Source organism: Takifugu rubripes, chromosome 15 (assembly GCF_901000725.2).
Source record: "Takifugu rubripes chromosome 15, fTakRub1.2, whole genome shotgun sequence".
NCBI lineage: Eukaryota > Metazoa > Chordata > Actinopteri > Tetraodontiformes > Tetraodontidae > Takifugu > Takifugu rubripes.
Window position 1 is genome coordinate 618187 of NC_042299.1, and position 19540 is coordinate 637726.

Genomic DNA, 19540 nt, shown 5'->3' on the forward strand with positions numbered 1-19540 from the left:
AATATTTTTCGTGGGGACGGCCCACCAATAGGTTCCAACAATGACCCACTGTCCACTAAGATGGACCCCATGGACATGGTATCATTCCCAGGATTTGAACTCAAGGTGGACTGTGTTCGTTCTCCAGGTACTATCCCATGATTCCAATAATGACACAGAACCAAGTCCAATTGAAAACTAGAAAAAAAAGATGCAGGAAGGCATTTTATGTGACCAGGAAATACAGAAATGTAAGCACAGGCTTCAGCATATGGAACATAAGGCACATCATTTCATGCAATGTGATTGGCTGAGAGTCTCCGAGCTGGATCCTGTTGGCTATGTCACGCTTGGTTGGGTCCTGGACAATCGTCAAGCCTTGCAGTAAACCATCAGGGTTTTATGAACTGTGTCAGCCTCCCCTTTGTCCACCCCTCGTTAGCAGCACACAACATGCAAGTCTCTTACCAAGATGGCAGCAAGTCCAACTAGGTATGGTTTCAGGCCAGGAGGCCACCCTCCCCTGCCTGCTACAGGCTCCACAGCGAAGGTCAAAGGCCAAAACTATGCATCGTGGCAGTCTCTGCAAAATACACTAGCTACAAAAAGAATTTTATTTTGTCTACTATTTCTTGTGGTGAAGCCTTTATTTTATCAAAATGCAAAAGAAATGTTTTCTTTTCTTGACACTCAGCTACAGCTACACTCAGTAATTCAGAATAAGCTATTAAAAAAGTAAAAACTGAAGATGAATGTAAGTATGCAGATGTCCGTCTGTGTTAAATTAAATGGATTGGACCTGATTTCAATCAGGGAGAGTGTTTGGAAAGTTTTACTACACTTGTTATTGGAGGAAAAACACTTACTTTACACAATAACGTGTCCTGTTTGACATAAAAAAAATATATAAAGGCCCTCATGATTTTAATATATATTATTGAATATAAAAATGGCAAAACTTTTTTTTGAAGTAGAATTCATAATATAACCATGCGTAACTATTATCACATTCAAATGCTGTCATTGCTACTTAATCAATCAATCAATCAATCAAGCAAGCAATCAATCTTTATTTATATAGCGTCTTTTACAATCAAAATTTTTTCTAGACCCTCTCAAGAATCCCAGGGCCTGACCCCAGACAAGCAACAGTGGCAAGGAAAAACTTCCCTTAACAGGAACAAACCTTGAGCAGGACCAGGCTCATGTGGGGGGACCCTCCTGCTGATGGGGGGGCTGGGTAGAGAGAGAGGTGAAGGGGGAGGAGAAAGAGGAGGATGGGTAGAGAAGAAATCAGAAGAAATTCTACATTTCCAGTGAGGGTTGGCCTCCGCCAGGGCTGCCCTTTGTCACCGATTCTGTTCATAATTTTTATGGACAGAATTTCTAGGTGCAGTCATGGTGTTGAGGGGATCCGGTTTGGTGACCTCAGGATTGCGTCTCTGCTTTTTGCGGATGATGTGGTCCTGTTGGCTTCATCGGCCCGTGACCTCCAACTATCACTGGATCGGTTCGCCGCCGCCTGTGAAGCGGCTGGGATGAGAATCAGCACCTCCAAATCCGAGGCCATCGATTTACCGGTCGATCTTCGTTCCTACCCTCACCTATGGTCATGAGCTTTGGGTAATGACCGAAAGAACAAGATCACGGGTACAAGCGGCTGAAATGAGCTTCCTCCGTAGGATGGCTGGGCTCTCCCTTAGAGATAGGGTGAGAAGCTCTGCCATCCGGGAGGAGCTCGGAGTAGAGTCGCTGCTCCTCCGCGTTGAGAGGAGCCAGATGGGGTGGCTTGGGCATCTAGTCAGGATGCCCCCTGGACGCCTCCCTGGTGAGGTGTTCAGGGCATGTCCCTCCGGTAGGAGACCCCCGGGGAGACCCAGGACACGTTGGAGAGACTATGTCTCTCGACTGGCCTGGGAACGCCTGGGGATCCCTCCGGATGAGCTGGAGGAGGTAGCTGGGGAGAGGGAAGTCTGGGCTTCTCTCCTTAGGCTGCTGCCCCGCGACCCGACCCCGGATAAGCGGTAGAGAATGGATGGATGGATGGAATTCTACATTTAGCACTTCAAACATCTCATCTGATCACGTTTTCCTCCACTGTATCTAGGGCCAGGTCGGGGGAGCAGCAGCCTAAGCAGAGATGCCCAGACTTCCCTCTGCCCAGTCTCTTCCTCCAGCTCTTCAGGGAGTATTCTGAAGTGCTCCCAGGCCAGCCCAGAGACAGTCTCTCCAGTGTGTCCTGGGTCTGCCTGGGGGCCTCCTCCCGGTGGGACATGCTTGGAACACCTCCCTAGAGAGGCATCCAGGGGGCATCTGTAACAGGTGCCTCAGTGGACTCCTCTCAACACGAAGCTTCTTCTGAGTTACTGAGCTTCTCACCCCCTCTAAGGGCGATAATGTGACTACATCTAAAACAATAGACTTTTGTGGACTTTCAGTCAGGATTTTGAGCTCTACATAGAACACAAACGGCACTCGTGAAAATCCAATAAAGGACTGATGTCAGTTCTTGTCCTGTTAGATGTACCAACCTGCATCAAATGGAGTGGCAGAGAGGTGCAAATCCCTACAGTGCCTTGCGAAAGTATTCGGCCCCCTTGAACCTTGCAACCTTTCGCCACATTTCAGGCTTCAAACATAAAGATATAAAATTTAAATTTTTTGTCAAGAAACAACAACAAGTGGGACACAATCGTTAAGTGGAACGAAATTTATTGAATAATTTCAACTTTTTTAACAAATAAAAAACTGAAAAGTGGGGCGTGCAATATTATTCGGCCCCTTTACTTTCAGTGCAGCAAACTCACTCCAGAAGTTCAGTGAGGATCTCTGAATGATCCAATGTTGTCCTAAATGACTGATGATGATAAAAAGAATCCACCTGCTCTGTGATAGTCTCAGGCTTCTGTTTAAAGCGCAGAGAGCATCATGAAGACCAAGGAACACACCAGGCAGGTCCGAGATACTGTTGTGGAGAAGTTTAAAGCCAGATTTGGATACAAAAAGATTTCCCAAGCTTTAAACATCTCAAGGAGCACTGTGCAAGCAATCATATTGAAATGGAAGGAGTATCAGACCACTGCAAATCTACCAAGACCCGGCCGTCCCTCCAAACTTTCATCTCGAACAAGGAGAAAACTGATCAGAGATGCAGCCAAGAGGCCCATGATCACTCTGGATGAATTGCAGAGATCTACAGCTGAGGTGGGAGAGTCTGTCCATAGGACAACAATCAGTCGTACACTGCACAAATCTGGCCTTTATGGAAGAGTGGCAAGAAGAAAGCCATTTCTCAAAGATATCCATAAAAAGTCTCGTTTAAAGTTTGCCACACGCCACCTGGGAGACACACCAAACATGTGGAAGAAGGTGCTCTGGTCAGATGAAACCAAAATCGAGCTTTTTGGCCACAATGCAAAACAATATGTTTGGCGTAAAAGCAACACAGCTCATCACCCTGAACACACCATCCCCACTGTCAAACGTGGTGGTGGCAGCATCATGGTTTGGGCCTGCTTTTCTTCAGCAGGGACAGGGAAGATGGTTAAAATTGATGGGAAGATGGATGGAGCCAAATACAGGACCATTCTGGAAGAAAACCTGTTGGAGTCTGCACAAGACCTGAGACTGGGACGGAGATTTATCTTCCAACAGGACAATGATCCAAAACATAAAGCCAAATCTACAATGGAATGGTTCACAAATAAACATATCCAGGTGTTAGAATGGCCAAGTCAAAGTCCAGACCTGAATACAATCGAGAATCTGTGGAAAGAGCTGAAGACTGATGTTCACAAACGCTCTCCATCCAACCTCACTGAGCTCGAGCTGTTTTGCAAGGAAGAATGGGCAAGAATTTCAGTCTCTCGATGTGCAAAACTGATAGAAACACACCCCAAGCGACTTGCAGCTGTAATTGGAGCAAAAGGTGGTGCTACAAAGTATTAACGCAAGGGGGCCGAATAATATTGCACGCCCCACTTTTAACTTTCATTTGTTAAAAAAGTTGAAATTATTCAATAAATTTCGTTCCACTTCACGATTGTGTCCCACTTGTTGTTGTTTCTTGACAAAAAATTTAAATTTTAGATCTTTATGTTTGAAGCCTGAAATGTGGCGAAGGGTTGCAAGGTTCAAGGGGGCCGAATACTTTCGCAAGGCACTGTAAATGTTAATATTCACATAAAGTTCAGAGAGACATGCTCATGGTTATCACTTTTTTGAGGACTGCATATTCTCAAGTTTTGTGAAATTAGGAAGAAACAAGCTAAAAAGAGAGGACTGGAATGGAGTCATATGATGAGTTCTGCTGCCACCTTAAGGTGTGACCAACAAGTGGGTGTTTCCCTGAGCCTTGAAACTGGGTGTATTCCAGTTGAGAGCCCTGCTGTTACAGGTAAAGGTGTCTTTTACTGACTGGTCTGATTATTGACCACTGCTCATTATATTTCAATATATTCAATTTGTGTGTGTGTGTGTGTGTGTGTGTGTGTGTGTGAAATTTCTGAAGTGGATGGTTTTTTGATTATGTATTTAAATGACACCACCCAGACACACTTACTCCCACTTTTGCACCTTCAGGTGACCCTCTGACCTCTTGGTCATTTATAACATTTTCAAATGGAAAAGAAAAGCTTCAGTGCCATTTGGTCTGTGCCGTGGAAGATTATGTCTAAAAATCCCTGTAGATACTTTCTAAAGTGAAAAACCAAAAAACACTGATCGGTAAGTAAGTTTCTACTGAGCAATATGAAGGCAGCACAACTCCAAAGGCAAAATCCTAGACCAAATTGAGCTCTCCTAAAATGGTGACATTCCCAGCCTGATTGGGGAACTATTCCTGTCCAGCTGCCAAGCATGTAGTATCCATTTTCAGATGCCTTTTCAGGCTCCCAGCTCCTGCTGACCATTGCATGTTTCCCAGTAACTGAATCTTGTAACATCAACCATTTTTCCAAAATAGCCAGGCACTTGTTGTCTATATGATAAACTCCGCATCATCCTGAAAGGTGTAGAACTTCCTTATTAGCCTTCTGTTTGCACAAGAATGCCTGAAACCCGAGCAAGGGATTCACAAATGGCCAGTGGCGATTTTCAGACTCGGGTCCTCTACCAGAGGCCTGGGAATTTGAGGGTTCTGCGCAGGATCTTAGCTGTTCCTAGGACTGCGCTCTTCTGGAAAGAGATCTCTGATGTGGTTCCTGGTATCTGTTGGAGGCATCTACTCAAGTTGGGTGTTACTGCCCCTAGTGTCCCGATGACTACTGGGACCACTGTTGCCTTCACACCCCACATTCTCTCCATGTCCTCCTTCAGCCCTTGGTACTTCTCTGGCTTCTCCTGTTCCTCCTTCCTGATGTTGCTATCACTCAGGATTGCTACATCTATCATCACCACTATCGTCTGGTGTTTATCCAACACCACTATGTCAGGCTGGTTGACCACCACCATCTTGTCAGTCTGGATCTGTAAGTCCAACAGGATCTTGACCTGCTTGTTCTCCAGCACTGTCTCCCACCTGGACCCTGGGACCTCCAGCCCACACTCAGTGCAGATGTTCCTGTCCACTATGCCAGCCACCTGGTTATGCCACTCCATGTGTGCCCTGCCTGCCAGCATCTTGCACCCTGCTGTGATGTGCTGGACTGTCTTAGGGGCATCTCCACACAGCCTGCACCTGGGGTCTTGTCTGGTATGGTCTGGTCTGGTCTGGTCTGGTGGACCCTGGCCTCTATTGCTCTGGTGCTCAGGGCCTGTTCTTGTGCAGCCATGATTAGTGCCTCTGTGCTGTCTTTCAGCCCGGCCTTTGTCAGCCACTGGTATGTTTTCTCGATATCAGCCACTTCCTCAATTTGTCGGTGGTACATTCCATGCAGGGGCTTGTCCTTCCATGATAGCCCCTCAGGTTCCTCCTCCTTGCTGGGCTTTTGTTGCCTGAGGCATTCACTCAGCAGTGGGTCAGTGGGGGCCATCTTCTTGATGTACTCTCTGAGGCTTGTTGTTTCCTCTTGGACAGTAGTTCAGACACTTAATAGTCCTCGGCCCCCTTCCTTTCGCTTCGTGTACAACCTCAGGACGCTGGACATAGGGTCTTGTCTTGATGTCAGTAGCTTGTATCTCTTCCTGTGGCTAAGCGTTTTTCCCCATTCGGTGACAAACTCGCAGAGAAACCGACCATGGTAATTGGCGACTCTGTTTTGCGCTACGTGAAGCCGACTCCAGCGACCACAGTTAGGTGCATTCCGGGGGCCAGAGCGGGCGAGATAGTAGCCAATCTAAATTAAATGTGGACTAGTAAATATTAGATCTCTTTTGTGTAAATCCCTGTTAGTGCACGACCTGATAGCGGATCATCACATTGATTTATTTTGTCTTACTGAGACCTGGCTTCAGGAGGAGGAGTATGTGAGCTTAAATGAATCTACTCCTCCTACCCATCTTAATTATCATATTCCACATGTTACTGGTCGAGGAGGGGGAGTGGCAGCAATCTATCACTCCAAGTTATTAATTAATCCTAGACTAAAACATGGCTTCAGTTCATTTGAAAGCATGACTCTTGGCATCACCCATCTGAGCTGGAGGACAGAAAAGCCACTTCTGTTTGTAGTTGTATATCGGCCCCCTGCTGGGCCACATTCAGAGTTCCTGTCTGAGTTCTCTGATTTCTTATCTGACTTGGTCCTTAGAACAGACAAAGTCATTATCATTGGAGACTTTAATATCCATCTTTAATTACTGGAGTCAGTAGTTATTTTTATTTAATTTTGTAGTTCTGTATCCATCTACAGGAATCATCGACTTCATAGCTGTGTGCTGACCTGCTGCCCTCTGACCCCAATGACCCCACTCAGCTATTATAAAGAGAGTACATTTTAATTAATGTATTTCCATGAACTCTGCCGATTCTCACCTCTACCTGTTCTCCCTCCCCCCCAACCCCTGTCATGGTCATCTGTGATGAGGAACTACAATAGCAGTGCTACATTTGTTATATCTCTGAATTTGTGTGGGGATTATAAAGATCTTCTGATATGTTCTTTGAAGAAAATGAACCAAGGTCAAAGAATCTCAGTTTGAAAAATAATTTAGTCCATCATTTTCCATTTGGTAATAAATGAAAATAGGTCTCACAGATAGTGAGCATAGTTTTCAGGAGAATTCACAACTAATTAAATAATAATGACAATCACCAGCCCATGTGTATTGACTCGAACATAGTATCTGTTTAAAAAAAATTGAGTCAGTGAAGAATAATAATTATTATCCTCACAATTCATTATTTCTATTTTCCTGTTATCTTGGGGCCTGACGTAGTAACTTATTATTCATAAACTTCATAACGTTTAATGACAATTGTCCTGTCATTCTCCTGTTTTTTCTGCTGTGTGCTTCCTCTAGAGGGCGCTGGTGGCCTTTTCCCTGGCTCATGCTGGCTGCTTCTTCACCTGCACCTGATCACCATGATTGGGGGTCTTTTAGGCAGCCAGCAGCAGCTGGTCAGCGTTGGATCGTTTGGTCCCCGTTGTTGGTAACTGAGTGTTTTCGGATTTAGTGGCTCTGCTGGCTTTTCTCTTCTGTTTCCACATCACCCGAAGAGCACTATTCGTTCACTACTGAACCTTTGTGAATTTTTGTAAATAAATCTTTCACTTTGAGTTTCTCCTCCCGTCTGTGTTCTGGGGTTCCGGCCTTGTGCGTCCAGTCGTTGGCCCAGTTCGGCCTCCGTAGATAGCAGGAAGAACCTTCCAGTATGTAACTGTTGGCATAGTTGGAAGCATTCCTCTCACATATTTACTTTAATCCACCAACAGCCAAACCCACCACCCCCAGGGAAGACCAGAGTAGACCAGCGCCCTCTTTAAGGGCAAAGCTTCTCCCACTGAACCACACAAACAGAGACAACATTGTGTTGCTTACTATTTTACCACATGATTTCAACATCTCTCTGCTGCCCTGTTGACCCCACAGGTGCACGATGTCGCTGTGAAAAACACAACAAAACACCAGTAGCTGTTCGTAATGCAAGTGTACGTGTGCATGTTAGGGACTGCATGTGCACCCACGGTCTTCCTATAGGATCCAAGGTCTTCATATCAAATCAAATCAATCTTTATTTATAGAGCATCTTTTACAATCAGAATTGTTTCGAGGCGCTTTCCAGAATCCCAGGGCCTGACCCCAGACAAGCAACAGTGGCAAGGAAAAACTCCCCTTTAACAGGAAGAAACCTTGAGCAGGACCAGGCTCAGGCTGCTGATGGGGGAGCATTACTGGGGGGGCTGCTGGACTTTCCATCAATTCTGCAATGGAGTAAGTGCGCGAAGGTGCGCGGTAACTTTAGCCTCGCCAGGAAATCTGTGTTTTTCAGCCGCTTCTTCATCCTCCTGCCCTGGGTCCTCAGAGAGAGAGGAGAGGGGGGAGGACAGGTAGATGATAGAATGGAGAGGAGAGGGAAGGAGAGGAGAGGAGGGGAGGGGAGGAGAGAAGAGGAGAGGAGTCCATTTCCCAGTGGGGTGACAGAGGCCTGTCAGGTGATCATGTTTCTGGACCCCGGCAGCCTCGGCCTATAGCAGCATAACTAAGTTGTTAACCTAATGATTAGACGACCTCCTAAGTATATAGCACCCATGGTCTCCCTACAGCACTCATGGTCTCCCTATAGCACCCATGGTCTCCCTATAGCACCCATGGTCTCCCTATAGCACTCATGGTCTCCCTATAGCACCCATAGTCTCCCTATAGCACTCATGGTCTCCCTATAGCACCCATGGTCTCCCTATAGCACCCATAGTCTCCCTATAGCACCCATGGTCTCCCTATAGCACTCATGGTCTCCCTATAGCACCCATAGTCTCCCTATAGCACTCATGGTCTCCCTATAGCACCCATGGTCTCCCTATAGCACCCATAGTCTCCCTATAGCACCCATAGTCTCCCTATAGCACTCATGGTCTCCCTATAGCACCCATAGTCTCCCTATAGCACTCATGGTCTCCCTATAGCACTCATGGTCTCCCTATAGCACTCATGGTCTCCCTATAGCACTCATGGTCTCCCTATAGCACCCATGGTCTCCCTATAGCACTCATGGTCTCCCTATAGCACCCATGGTCTCCCTATAGCACCCATAGTCTCCCTATAGCACCCATGGTCTCCCTATAGCACCCATGGTCTCCCTATAGCACACATGGTCTCCCTATAGCACTCATGGTCTCCCTATAGCACCCATGGTCTTCATTTAGCACCCATGGTCTTCATTTAGCACCCATGGTCTTCATTTAGCACCCATGGTCTTCCTTTTTGATCATCGGCTTTAGGAGAAAGCAGCCCAGCATGGGGGAGTAAGGTACAGCCTGGACTGGTTACTGCTCACATCACCCTAACCATAACCATAACCCTGGCCCTGTGAGGGGGGAGGGGTCACAGCTGTCTCCTCTACCCCTGACCACCTTCTACAGAGCCACTGCAGAGGGTGGTAATGAGAACATCTAGCAAATCAGAGGGAGCAGAAGAGTCCAAAAACACAGTTAAAAATGATTTTGGTGTTGAGTTTCTGAAGAAGATACTGATGAAGCGTTTCTAAATTAATTCAACTCATTAAATAACAAAAAAGTGCAAAAGAACAACACACTAAATGAGCAGGGTCAAGTGCAGCAAAGTTCTCCCTGAAGTGGCTCAATCAGGCGTTGGAGCTGTTCCATTAAAAAGCAACTAAATTCTGGAAGCAAACACAAAATCTGTTAATGCTAATGGACCTAAACCGGCCTAAAACGCACCAGGAGCTGCCCCGGAGGTCCAGGCTCAATCTTTCGCCAAGGCCTCCGTCCCCTGACCGAAGCATTAGAAACGTGGGGATGGACCTCAAGCAGGTTTTCCTGCCACCGTCGCTGGTCTGTGGGTTTCTGTGAAGCACCTGGGGACCATTTGGAATAAACGCTATTTAAAGAGGGAACAGTGCACGATGGGTGCCGTGTAAGACTCTTGGGTTAGGGGAGTGGTAGCAGCTTCTAAAAGATTTTTAAAAACCATTTTGTTTAAACTATAAAGGGAAAGTGTTGTTTGGAACATTGGAGGTCAGCTGGTTTCCCAGTAAGTTGTGTGGGAACTAGCCTAAAGACAGTTAAACCTTGACCTCCGCTTCATAAAAGAGGCCCTTAAAGAGCAGCAGTGAAACGACTGTGGCAGGAAAGAAGGAAGCACTGCTGAACAAGAGTGAAAACTATAGTTAGGAAAAATCATTTCAAACAAATACGAAGCAATTAATTAGAAAATGACCACAAAACAATATAAAGCTCAAAAGAATAATGGAGACTAAGACAGCTGACGTCCTTGGGGACATTTGTTTCAGGAACCTGCACCACAACTCCCATCAGTTATTAATGTTATTATTACAGTTATTATTGGTATTACTACAGTTATTATTGTTATTATTACAGTTATTATTGTCCCTATCAAAGTTATTATTGTTCTGATTACAGTTATTATCATTATTACAGTTATTGTTGTTGTGATTACAGTTATTATTGTTCTTATTACAGTTATTGTTGTCCTTATCACAGTTGTTGTTACGGTTATTATTGTTGTTATAGTTATTGTTGTTGTTATTATTGTTGTGATTATTGTTTTATGATTGCAGTTACTATTATTATGACTGCAGTTATTACAGTTATTATTGTTATGTTTATTGTTATTATAGTTATTATTATTACAGGTATTATTGTTAAAACTGCAGTTATTACAGTTATTATTGTTTTTATTACAGTTATTGTTGTTGCAGTTATTATTGTTGTTATAGTTATTTTTGTTTTTATTACAGTTATTATTGTTTTTATGATTGCAGTTACTATTGTTATGACTGCATTTATGACAGTTATTATTGCTATTATTATGTTATTATTATAGTTATTATTATGACGGTTATTATTGGTGTGCTTACAGTTGTTACAGTTATTGTTATTGATATTATTATAGTTCATATTAATATCCTAATTAACATTAGGACTACTATTGTTGTTGTTGTTTTCATTATTATTGCCGTTGTTGTTGTCCATCCCAATATTCCACCATTATTTGGTAGTAAATGATTTAGTAAATTCTTCTTTTCGGAGTTTCTGGCTTAACGACTGGTTAATAAAGGAAAACCACCTTAATTACAACACCAAAACATTAGTTTCCAGCAGTAATAAGGTTGTTATTCTTTCCACTGGAGAACCAGTGAACATGTGGTTCATGCCCCGTTTGTGGCAGATATACAGCACGTGCACCACCTCCATCTCCCATACACTACTGTGCTCTTGGCTCGTGCACGTGCCGTCTGCCTTTACCAGCACCGTCCCAGTTCTCAGACCAGTCCACCTTTAATGGTGGACATGCTTGAAGGTTTCACACGTGCACGTGATAAGTGAGCGTGCGCGTTCCATTCATTTCCAAGAGCGATGAGGATGAGACAACAACTTCCTTCTGGACTGGAAGCTCTTTATTGAGGTGAGAACATTTCATGGCTGAGACCAAAAACATGTATTAACATACCAGAGCAAAACCAATGTTAGCAGAGCTTTACTCACTCATTACCCTTAACTACCCCTTTGGAAATATACATCTATAATGTTCAGCACACAGTCCTCTAATAACAAATGGCTTACAACCCATCATTATGGGGGCTTGAACACATTTACAAATATCAGGTTCAGGACTTGTGGACAGCTTGAAAATGGTTATTCCATCAAGGGCATGGCTAGCAGCATGATAAAATCTGGTGATTTACTCCTGTGGGCTAATAATTACTGGTGTCTTGTCCATTTGTGAGGAAGAAACGGAGCGTCGGTGACTGTAGTATTTGCACTTTTGCTCCAAAGCAATAAATCACACAGACTCCTGACAGCAGAAAGCAGCTCACAGTGAGTTTTCTGAGCCACTGGTGCCATGTTAGAGCTTCACCAATGCTGGCATTGGGACAGGTAGAGGCTGGTAAATCCATAGTGGACATCACACATCTGTGTGTGTCTGTGTGTGTGTGTGTGTGTGTGTGTGTGTGTGTGTGTGTGTGTGTGTGTGTGTGTGTGTAAGAGAGAGAGAGAGACTATAGTTTTATTTGTTTTACTAATTTGAATTCAATATTTCACCTACTCTAGGATTCATACACACCAAAGAGTAAATACTTCCCCAGCATCTTAGGACACTTTGTTAGCTTTTAATATTCAGAATGTTGCATTCATGAACGAGCAGGGTTCGACTGCAGCGCTGCACCAACAACAGAGTCAAAGAACAAAATGAACGGAGAGAAACGGGCAACGGAGAAACTCTGTTTCCTTCCACATTCTGATGAATGATGTCATTGTCTAATTTGCATTATTTGAGTTTAATAATATTACACCGTTATTACACAGATAAGTCAATTAAGAACTCTTTTTCTTCTCTTTAAACTGCGGTCTGTGGACGCTTTGGTAATCCAGTGCCCCCTAGAGGTGCGTATGCATCACTGCGCCAGACAGAACGTCGTGCACATTGTGCTGAAATCCCAGTGAGTGGTTGCCCGTGCTCTGTCCAAGCTGAAGGATGATGGACATTGTGGACATGAAAGTGGGGCCTTTTTCAGATTTGTCAGTGAAAATGTCATTTTTTTTAAAATTTATGTTGGAGTTTTACAATAAAAATGTGAAGCACGAATGAATGTCGGCATACAAGTGCTGCAACTGTCAGAAAAAGCCTAACTATAATGTCAGCATATAAACCAGTCCACGGCCATCGGCATCCTGGGGACTAAATGGGATTTTAAAACATGGTTTAAGGAGCACAGAAAGTGGTTCGTGCATGTTATTACCTATGGGAATTCCTACATTACAGTGACTTTCTGTGTTTAATTAAGATAAAATCACATCTTCCAAACAAATCATTACCAGAAATTGCAGGTTCCATTTGTGAAATATTTGCCCTTGTTATTTTGCTTGCTTTGAAGTTTAGGTCTCACCGTGCTCTTGTCCTCAGGTGTTGCCCAACCCAGATTTATGGGGATAAGTTCCAGAGGAGCTACACAGAGTGACACGAAGCCTTGCAGCCACACAGGGACGGACAGGAGAGGGCTCGGTGCACAAACACATCCGTGCTCCTCAAGAATCCGACCCAGAACGATACAAAACATTTTAGTCAATGTTTAATTAGATTCAATAATGACTGCACGAATGTGTGCTTGATGAAAAACTGGCTCCAGTAAGTGGACGAAGCATTTTAGATTTTACTTTGTCTCATCTTGTGAGGTCACAAAAGCAAAGCCAATGACAGTAAATACCACCTTTATCTGTCTCCAATGTCAGCGAAACGCCATTAAAAAGAAGATTTTTAAGACTTTTAAGAGTCAGTAGGGGGAGGTGGCTGTGATTTGCCCAGGAGGAACCCATAAATCTGCTGAGACGGAGAGAGAGACAGGTATTCCTCCACCATGTGATTCATCAAGCTTTAAAAAGCTGGCCATCCTGTCTTGTTGAGGAACGCGTAAATACAAGGCAGCGCAGTGGCTGAGCAGAAGAGAACGCGTGTGAGCGAGCACGAACAGACGGGAGCTCCAACCAAACCACCTCTCTGTGACACAGGCAAACCTTCTGATATGAGCTGCAGCAGCGCTGACGCATCGGAGCTCTCCGAGGAAGAGCTTGGAATACTGGACCAAAAGGAGGATGAGGGACCACCACAGTCCGCCTTCCAGGACAGTGAGGACACAACGCACAGCTCGTGCAACGCCGAGGAAGGCAGCACGAAGAAGCGCCATCGACCCGTTCGCTCCAAAGCTCGACGGGTGGCTGCCAATGTTCGCGAGCGAAAGCGTATCATGGATTACAACCAGGCCTTCAACACGCTCCGCATCGCTTTGAACCACGACCTGAGCGGCAAGCGACTGTCTAAGATTGCAACCTTGCAGAGAGCCATCAACCGGATCTCTGCCCTTTCGGTTTTCCTCAACACCAACCCGCCCAGCAACACCTGTACGCACCGGGAATGCAACAGGTCGTCCGTGCAGTCAGCAGTCGCTATGGGAACCTCAAACCTTGAGCAGATCAGCGTCACAATTCCTCACTTGGACCCACAGAGTTACATCCCCTGGCACGCTTCTATGTCACAGCCAATACCAACCCCAGGGCCCCACATGTGGAGGCTGTCGAGCGAGCCGCACATCTACGTGACCAACAGTGTGACGCCGTGCTCCCCTTCACCACACTACCCCTGCTACTCCTCTGAAGAACATCTCTACAGCACCCAGGGACACTGCAGCACTCCTTACGACCTTCAAGCAAGTCATCTGCTGTACCCTCAGGTAGGTGAGGGCTTTGGATTCCAGCCAGGGATGCGGGCTCCATGCACTCAGAAACACATGGACACTTTTGTGGAGTCTTCCTTTGCTTTGGGCCTTTCCTGGCAAATGAATGGAGCCGCGGTAGAACGATTTGGATGAGAGGACGTTTACAACATGGCAACGACAACTGCAAAAGGTTGCGCGTCTGAGAAATTTAGATTGATATATTTTTTTATATAAGCTGCAGCTTCCACCACAGACGTGAATTTTATGGATTAGGTTGTCATATTTTCTTGTTGTGCAGAGTTCTTCAAAGTTATCCAACCTTGTTATACCCTGAACAATTGTAGCTGAGCGAGTCCAGAAGAAGCCATTCGGGGGTTACGTATGGTGCAGTTTACAACAAAATGCTGTATCTTGGTTCTGTTTTAAAGAAATTATCTGTTAAAGTTCCGTGTATTAATAATGTAAAATGGTTGTAAAATACAATTGTAAAATATTTGCACAAGTCCTAATTAAATGTTAAAAGTTTATTATTCCCACAAGACACTTCCGTTTTGTGTGTGTGCGTGCATGTGTGTGTGTGTGTGATTTGAGCCTAGTCAGCAGTTACTATTACACCAAGTCTGGGATGACAGACGCTCGTTCTCTTCTAAATGTCTTTACATGCCCGATCTTGTCTTTTTTTAAAGACGGAAATGCAGTGTGTTCTACATTCCATAAGCAAGGACAGGAAAAAGCATTTCAATCAAATGTATTTTTAAAGATACAAATGTGAATTTGGTATTTAACTATATACCACTCTTTCTATGTTTTACTGATTTTTTGGTCTGGTAAAGAACGTCTTTGCTAGGAAAAGTTCTGGTCCTGTTGTGCAACCGCAGATTCCCGCATCCATCCAGTCAACAACAGCTTTCCCTCCCCCGGAGAGGAGCAGTCATGGAAAACAGCGTTAATATTAGAGTATAGTGCACGTCTTCCCGACAGATTTATGTGGCCTCTGCACGTGTGTGTCATCATCAACACTGTGAAAGCCCCTATCGGTGTGAGATGGCCTGCAGCTGGAATCTGGTGCCTTCTTCTTCTTCTTCTTCTTGTTTATTGTGGGGATCTTCTCGGCAGCAGAGGAGCAGTTTGACTTAAAATCAAAAACTGTAGGAAACACAAAGAGCGGAATAGCAGCAAGTGTAGAGCTGAAGCGGTGAGAAGGACCTCAGTGACTCAACTCATGGGCAGCTCTTCAGCTTCTTCACAGACATGAATCAAAACCAAGAGACCACAGTCTTACAACATGTATGACGACATGCGATTCTTCTGCTCCGCCCTTTAAGCATCAGAAGGTTTCTGCTGCTCAGGTGAAAAAGGTGTTAAACCAAAGAAAAACTGATGTATTTCAATAAAATGAAAATCCGCCTCTACCGTGACAAAGCTCAATACATTTGGCTCTAATCTGATACGGGACACCAACACCTGTTCCAAGCTCAACTCTCATTTCTTCCTTTTTAACTATTCTTTATTTTGTTACTTTTTTATATTCCCAGCTGTTTTTCAATAAATGAAGGCACACATTTAAAGGAAGAAGTGAGTTTTGAGCAACATGCCCAAAAACTTCAGCTCAGTGAGGTACAGAGGAGTCGCACCCATAGATGTTGGAACCCCCAAACTTTATCCCACAGTTGTCACACTGGCTCAGACACTCGACACCCGCTTGGGGCGGTCCCTCTATGTCAGAACAGCCAATCATCAGCCGGTCAACACAAACACCACCCAGTTTGCTGTGACTGTTCGTGGTGCAGTTTACCCTGAGGAGGCGGGCTGGAGCTTATCCATACTAGTTCACACACTGGCCAATACAAATCTAAACAGAGCTGGTTGCAATTCCAATTAAATATTGTTGTTGTGGACAAGTGAGCTAAGAGTAGCGTTACAGTCCTGTTGGTGCCATCTCATCAATTCTCTTACCACTGTCTTTGTCACACAGTAACAATGTTCACAATTCATAAATGAAACAGCAAGAGAAATTAATATCTTTTAAAATAGAAATCCAGGAAGGACATTTAACAAAAGTAGCATATTTCAATCAGATATTGTTTACATTTAATTGATGGCATCATCGTTCTCTGAGGTTTGCTAGGACCACAGCTATACAATGTCTTAAAGCCTCCTTTCGTCTCATCTCATTTTCCTCCACATTATCCGTAACTGGTTCGTTGGGCCAGCAGCCTAAGCAGAGATGCCCAGACATCCCTCTGCCCAGACCCTTCCTCCAGCTCTTTGGGAGTATTCCGAGGCATTCCCAGGCCAGCTGAGAGACATAGTCTCTCCAGTGTGTCCCGGGTCGGCCTGGGGGCCTCATCCAGGTGGGAAATGCATGGAACCCCTCCCTAGGGAGGCATCCAGGAGGCATCTCAAACAGCCACCACAGCCACCACAGCTGATTCCACTCGGCACAAAGGAGCAGCAGTTCCACTCTGAGCTAATCCGGAGTGGCTGAGCTTCTAACCCTCTCTAAGGGAGCACCCAGCCACCCTGCGGAGGAAACTCATTTCAGCCGCTGTATCCATGAGTTTGTCCTTTCGGTCATTACCCAAAGTTCATGACCATAGGTGACCAGGATGTATTGACCAGTAAATTGTCTCAATTCTCTTGTTACCATAACAGTCAAGGACTGCACAAGAGCATCGGCTGCACCAATCCACTGCTCCAGTACATGCTAGAGGTCCTGGTTTGATGATAACGACAGGACATTTTCTGCAAGAAACAGAGATGAAATCCCATGGTTCCCAAACTGGATTTCCTCTGACCCTTGGCTATGCCTAAAAATTTTGTCCGACAACCGACAGAATACCCCAAGGGAGTTGGTTGACTGCATTTTCCTGATCAACAAATCACATGTTGACTGGTTAGGAAAATTCCTGTGAACTGTCAAGCATCCTGTGGAGGGTATTGAGAAGGTCCAGTGTTGTCCTCCTGAATTCATACAGAAGTCATACTCAGCACACACCATCCTGTTCTCCCTTTTTAAAAAGAGGTAGCACTGCCACTCCCGCGGCACTGTTCCTGACTGCCACATGATGTTGCCGAGGCAGGACAGCTCTACAACATCCAGAGACTTAAGGTACTCAGGGTGTATCTCATCCACCCATGTCAACTTGCCTCAGAGAAACTTGTAAATTACCACAGTGACTTTGGCTTGGGTGATGGCAGAGTCCACATGAGAGCCTCTCCTTCCACCATCCGACAATATACCCGACAATATGAGGTCAGTGTTGGCAGACCACTGCTACCCCCTCCTGAGGCGCCGGACGGATTACCAGAATTTTTTCTGGATATGTTCTTATGCATGAACATAGTCATTCTCCATGGCTTCCCCAAACTCATCCCAGACTTGAGTTTTTGCCTCCAGGACAGCCCACGCTACGGCCTGCTTTGCCTGTCAGTACTGTTTACTGTTTGAAGAGTTCCATGGGCCACCATGGCCTGATAGAACTCTGCTTGATGGCATCCCTTACTTCTGGTGTGCACCATAGGATTCAGGCTTTGCCACCACCACTGGCACCAGAGACCTTGTGTCCGCAGCTTAAGGCTGCCATGTCACCAATGGAGGTAGAGAACAAGGTCCACTCTGCGTAAAGTCCCCAGTCTCCTTCAGGATCTGGTGGAAGTTCTTCCAGAGGTGGGAGTTGAAGACCTCTCTGAAAGAGGGCTCAGCCAGACATTCCCAACCGATCCTCACCCGATCTCCCCACCAGCAAATTAAGCTCATCACCAGGTGGTGATCGGTTGACAGCTCAGCCCCTCTCTTTACCCAAAACATAAAGGTGTCCAGTTGCCATGTGCACTGATTGACACCCTCATGCATGACCATGTTATTTGTTATGGAAAAACTGTAATGAACAAAGAAATCCAATAACAAAACACCACTCTGGTTCAGATTAGGGAGACCTTTCCTCCCAATCACGCTCCTCCAGGTATTGCTGGTAGGACTATGGCGTCCCCAGTCAGAGCCCTGTCATGTATCCCTCCCAGAGACTACAAGAAGGCCAGGTACTGAGCCAGTACAAACAACAGCAAGAGACCTGTCTGCGACCCGAAAGCACAGAGAAAAATCCTCTAGTTCACTGGAGTAAGTCCAACACATGGCGGTTGACCTGGGGAGCTATAAGTAAGCCTACACCAGCCCACCACCACTGCCCCTGAGCAGCTCCAGAGTAGTTGAGGATCCAGCCCCTCCTAAGGAGCTGGGTTCCTGAACCCATGCGGTGCGTGGAGGTGAGCCCAGGTATCTGTAGCCAGTACCTCTCTACCTCCTGCACAAACTCAGGCTCCTTCCCACCAAGTGAGGTGACATTTCAGGTTTGACCTGGGGATCAGGTCGTCGATGCCCCCAGCCACAACTGACACCCAAACCACTTGGCACCTCATGGATCTTTGTGCGGGTGGTGAGCCTACTGGAAGTTGTCTGTCTGTCCGCCCGTCCGTCCGCCCGTCCGTCCGTCTGTCCGTCCGTCTGTCCTTAAGTTTTGACATTTTCTTCAGACTTGTGTTTAACACATGCAGTATCTCATTTTACATGTATTTTTATGATTTTGAATTATATACGAATGAGTTTTTCAATAAAAATCACAACTAGTGAAAAACAAAAAATGTGTGCCAACAGCATAGATAAATTTTTTTGGACATAGTATCTAGTCAAAATAAGACAAAAAACAAGTCAGAGGAAAAAATATCACTGTCATAATATCAGAATTTCAAAATTCTTGTTATCTTGGGGAATAAATGTGACAGACGTATTGAGGTAAATCAAAAAGAAGACTCAATAAAATCACATGGTAATGTGTGAGAGACAACTTATCTGATCTAGAAACAAGTCCTGAGATAAAAATTAACTTCTACTTCTTAATACCAGTAGGTTTGAAATTGAATTTTTTGCAACTTCACAAACTTTTATTTTATTTAAATTTTTACAATTTTTTTTTTTTTTACATGATTTCACACAATTTTACAAAAAGTCCCATTTCAATTCTAAACAACAGTGTTCAAACTTTAGACTTAGATGGCCTTGATTTACTTTTATAGTTGTGAGGACTAAGGCCTTCCTCCTTTGCCAAGCTGGTGACTTTTGAGAAAAGAATTGGTTGAATGAAGCTGGCTGGGTCTCCCAGGAACCACTGCCACCTTGACCTGGTCTCTACTTTGGCAACATATATGTTTATATATGTATTATTAATGGCAGCTTAGCTCAGAGGTTTTAAGGCTCCAAGGTCAATCATT

The 19540-nt window shown here is 44.9% G+C and overlaps 1 protein-coding gene across 1 annotated transcript; it reads left to right on the top strand.

Moving 5' to 3' along the window:
- The first annotated feature begins 13467 nt into the window (after positions 1–13467).
- bhlha9 (basic helix-loop-helix family, member a9) lies at positions 13468–14827 on the top strand. Its single transcript, XM_003976762.2, has one exon. It carries the CDS (start codon positions 13583–13585, stop codon positions 14423–14425), a length of 843 nt encoding a protein of 280 aa, XP_003976811.2. The 5' UTR covers positions 13468–13582; the 3' UTR covers positions 14426–14827.
- Positions 14828–19540: the final 4713 nt, after the last annotated feature.

Bases quoted from the DNA above. Each gene is read 5' to 3' on its own strand.
- bhlha9 (XM_003976762.2), top strand. From the start codon at position 13,583: ATGAGCTGCAGCAGCGCTGACGCATCGGAGCTCTCCGAGGAAGAGCTT.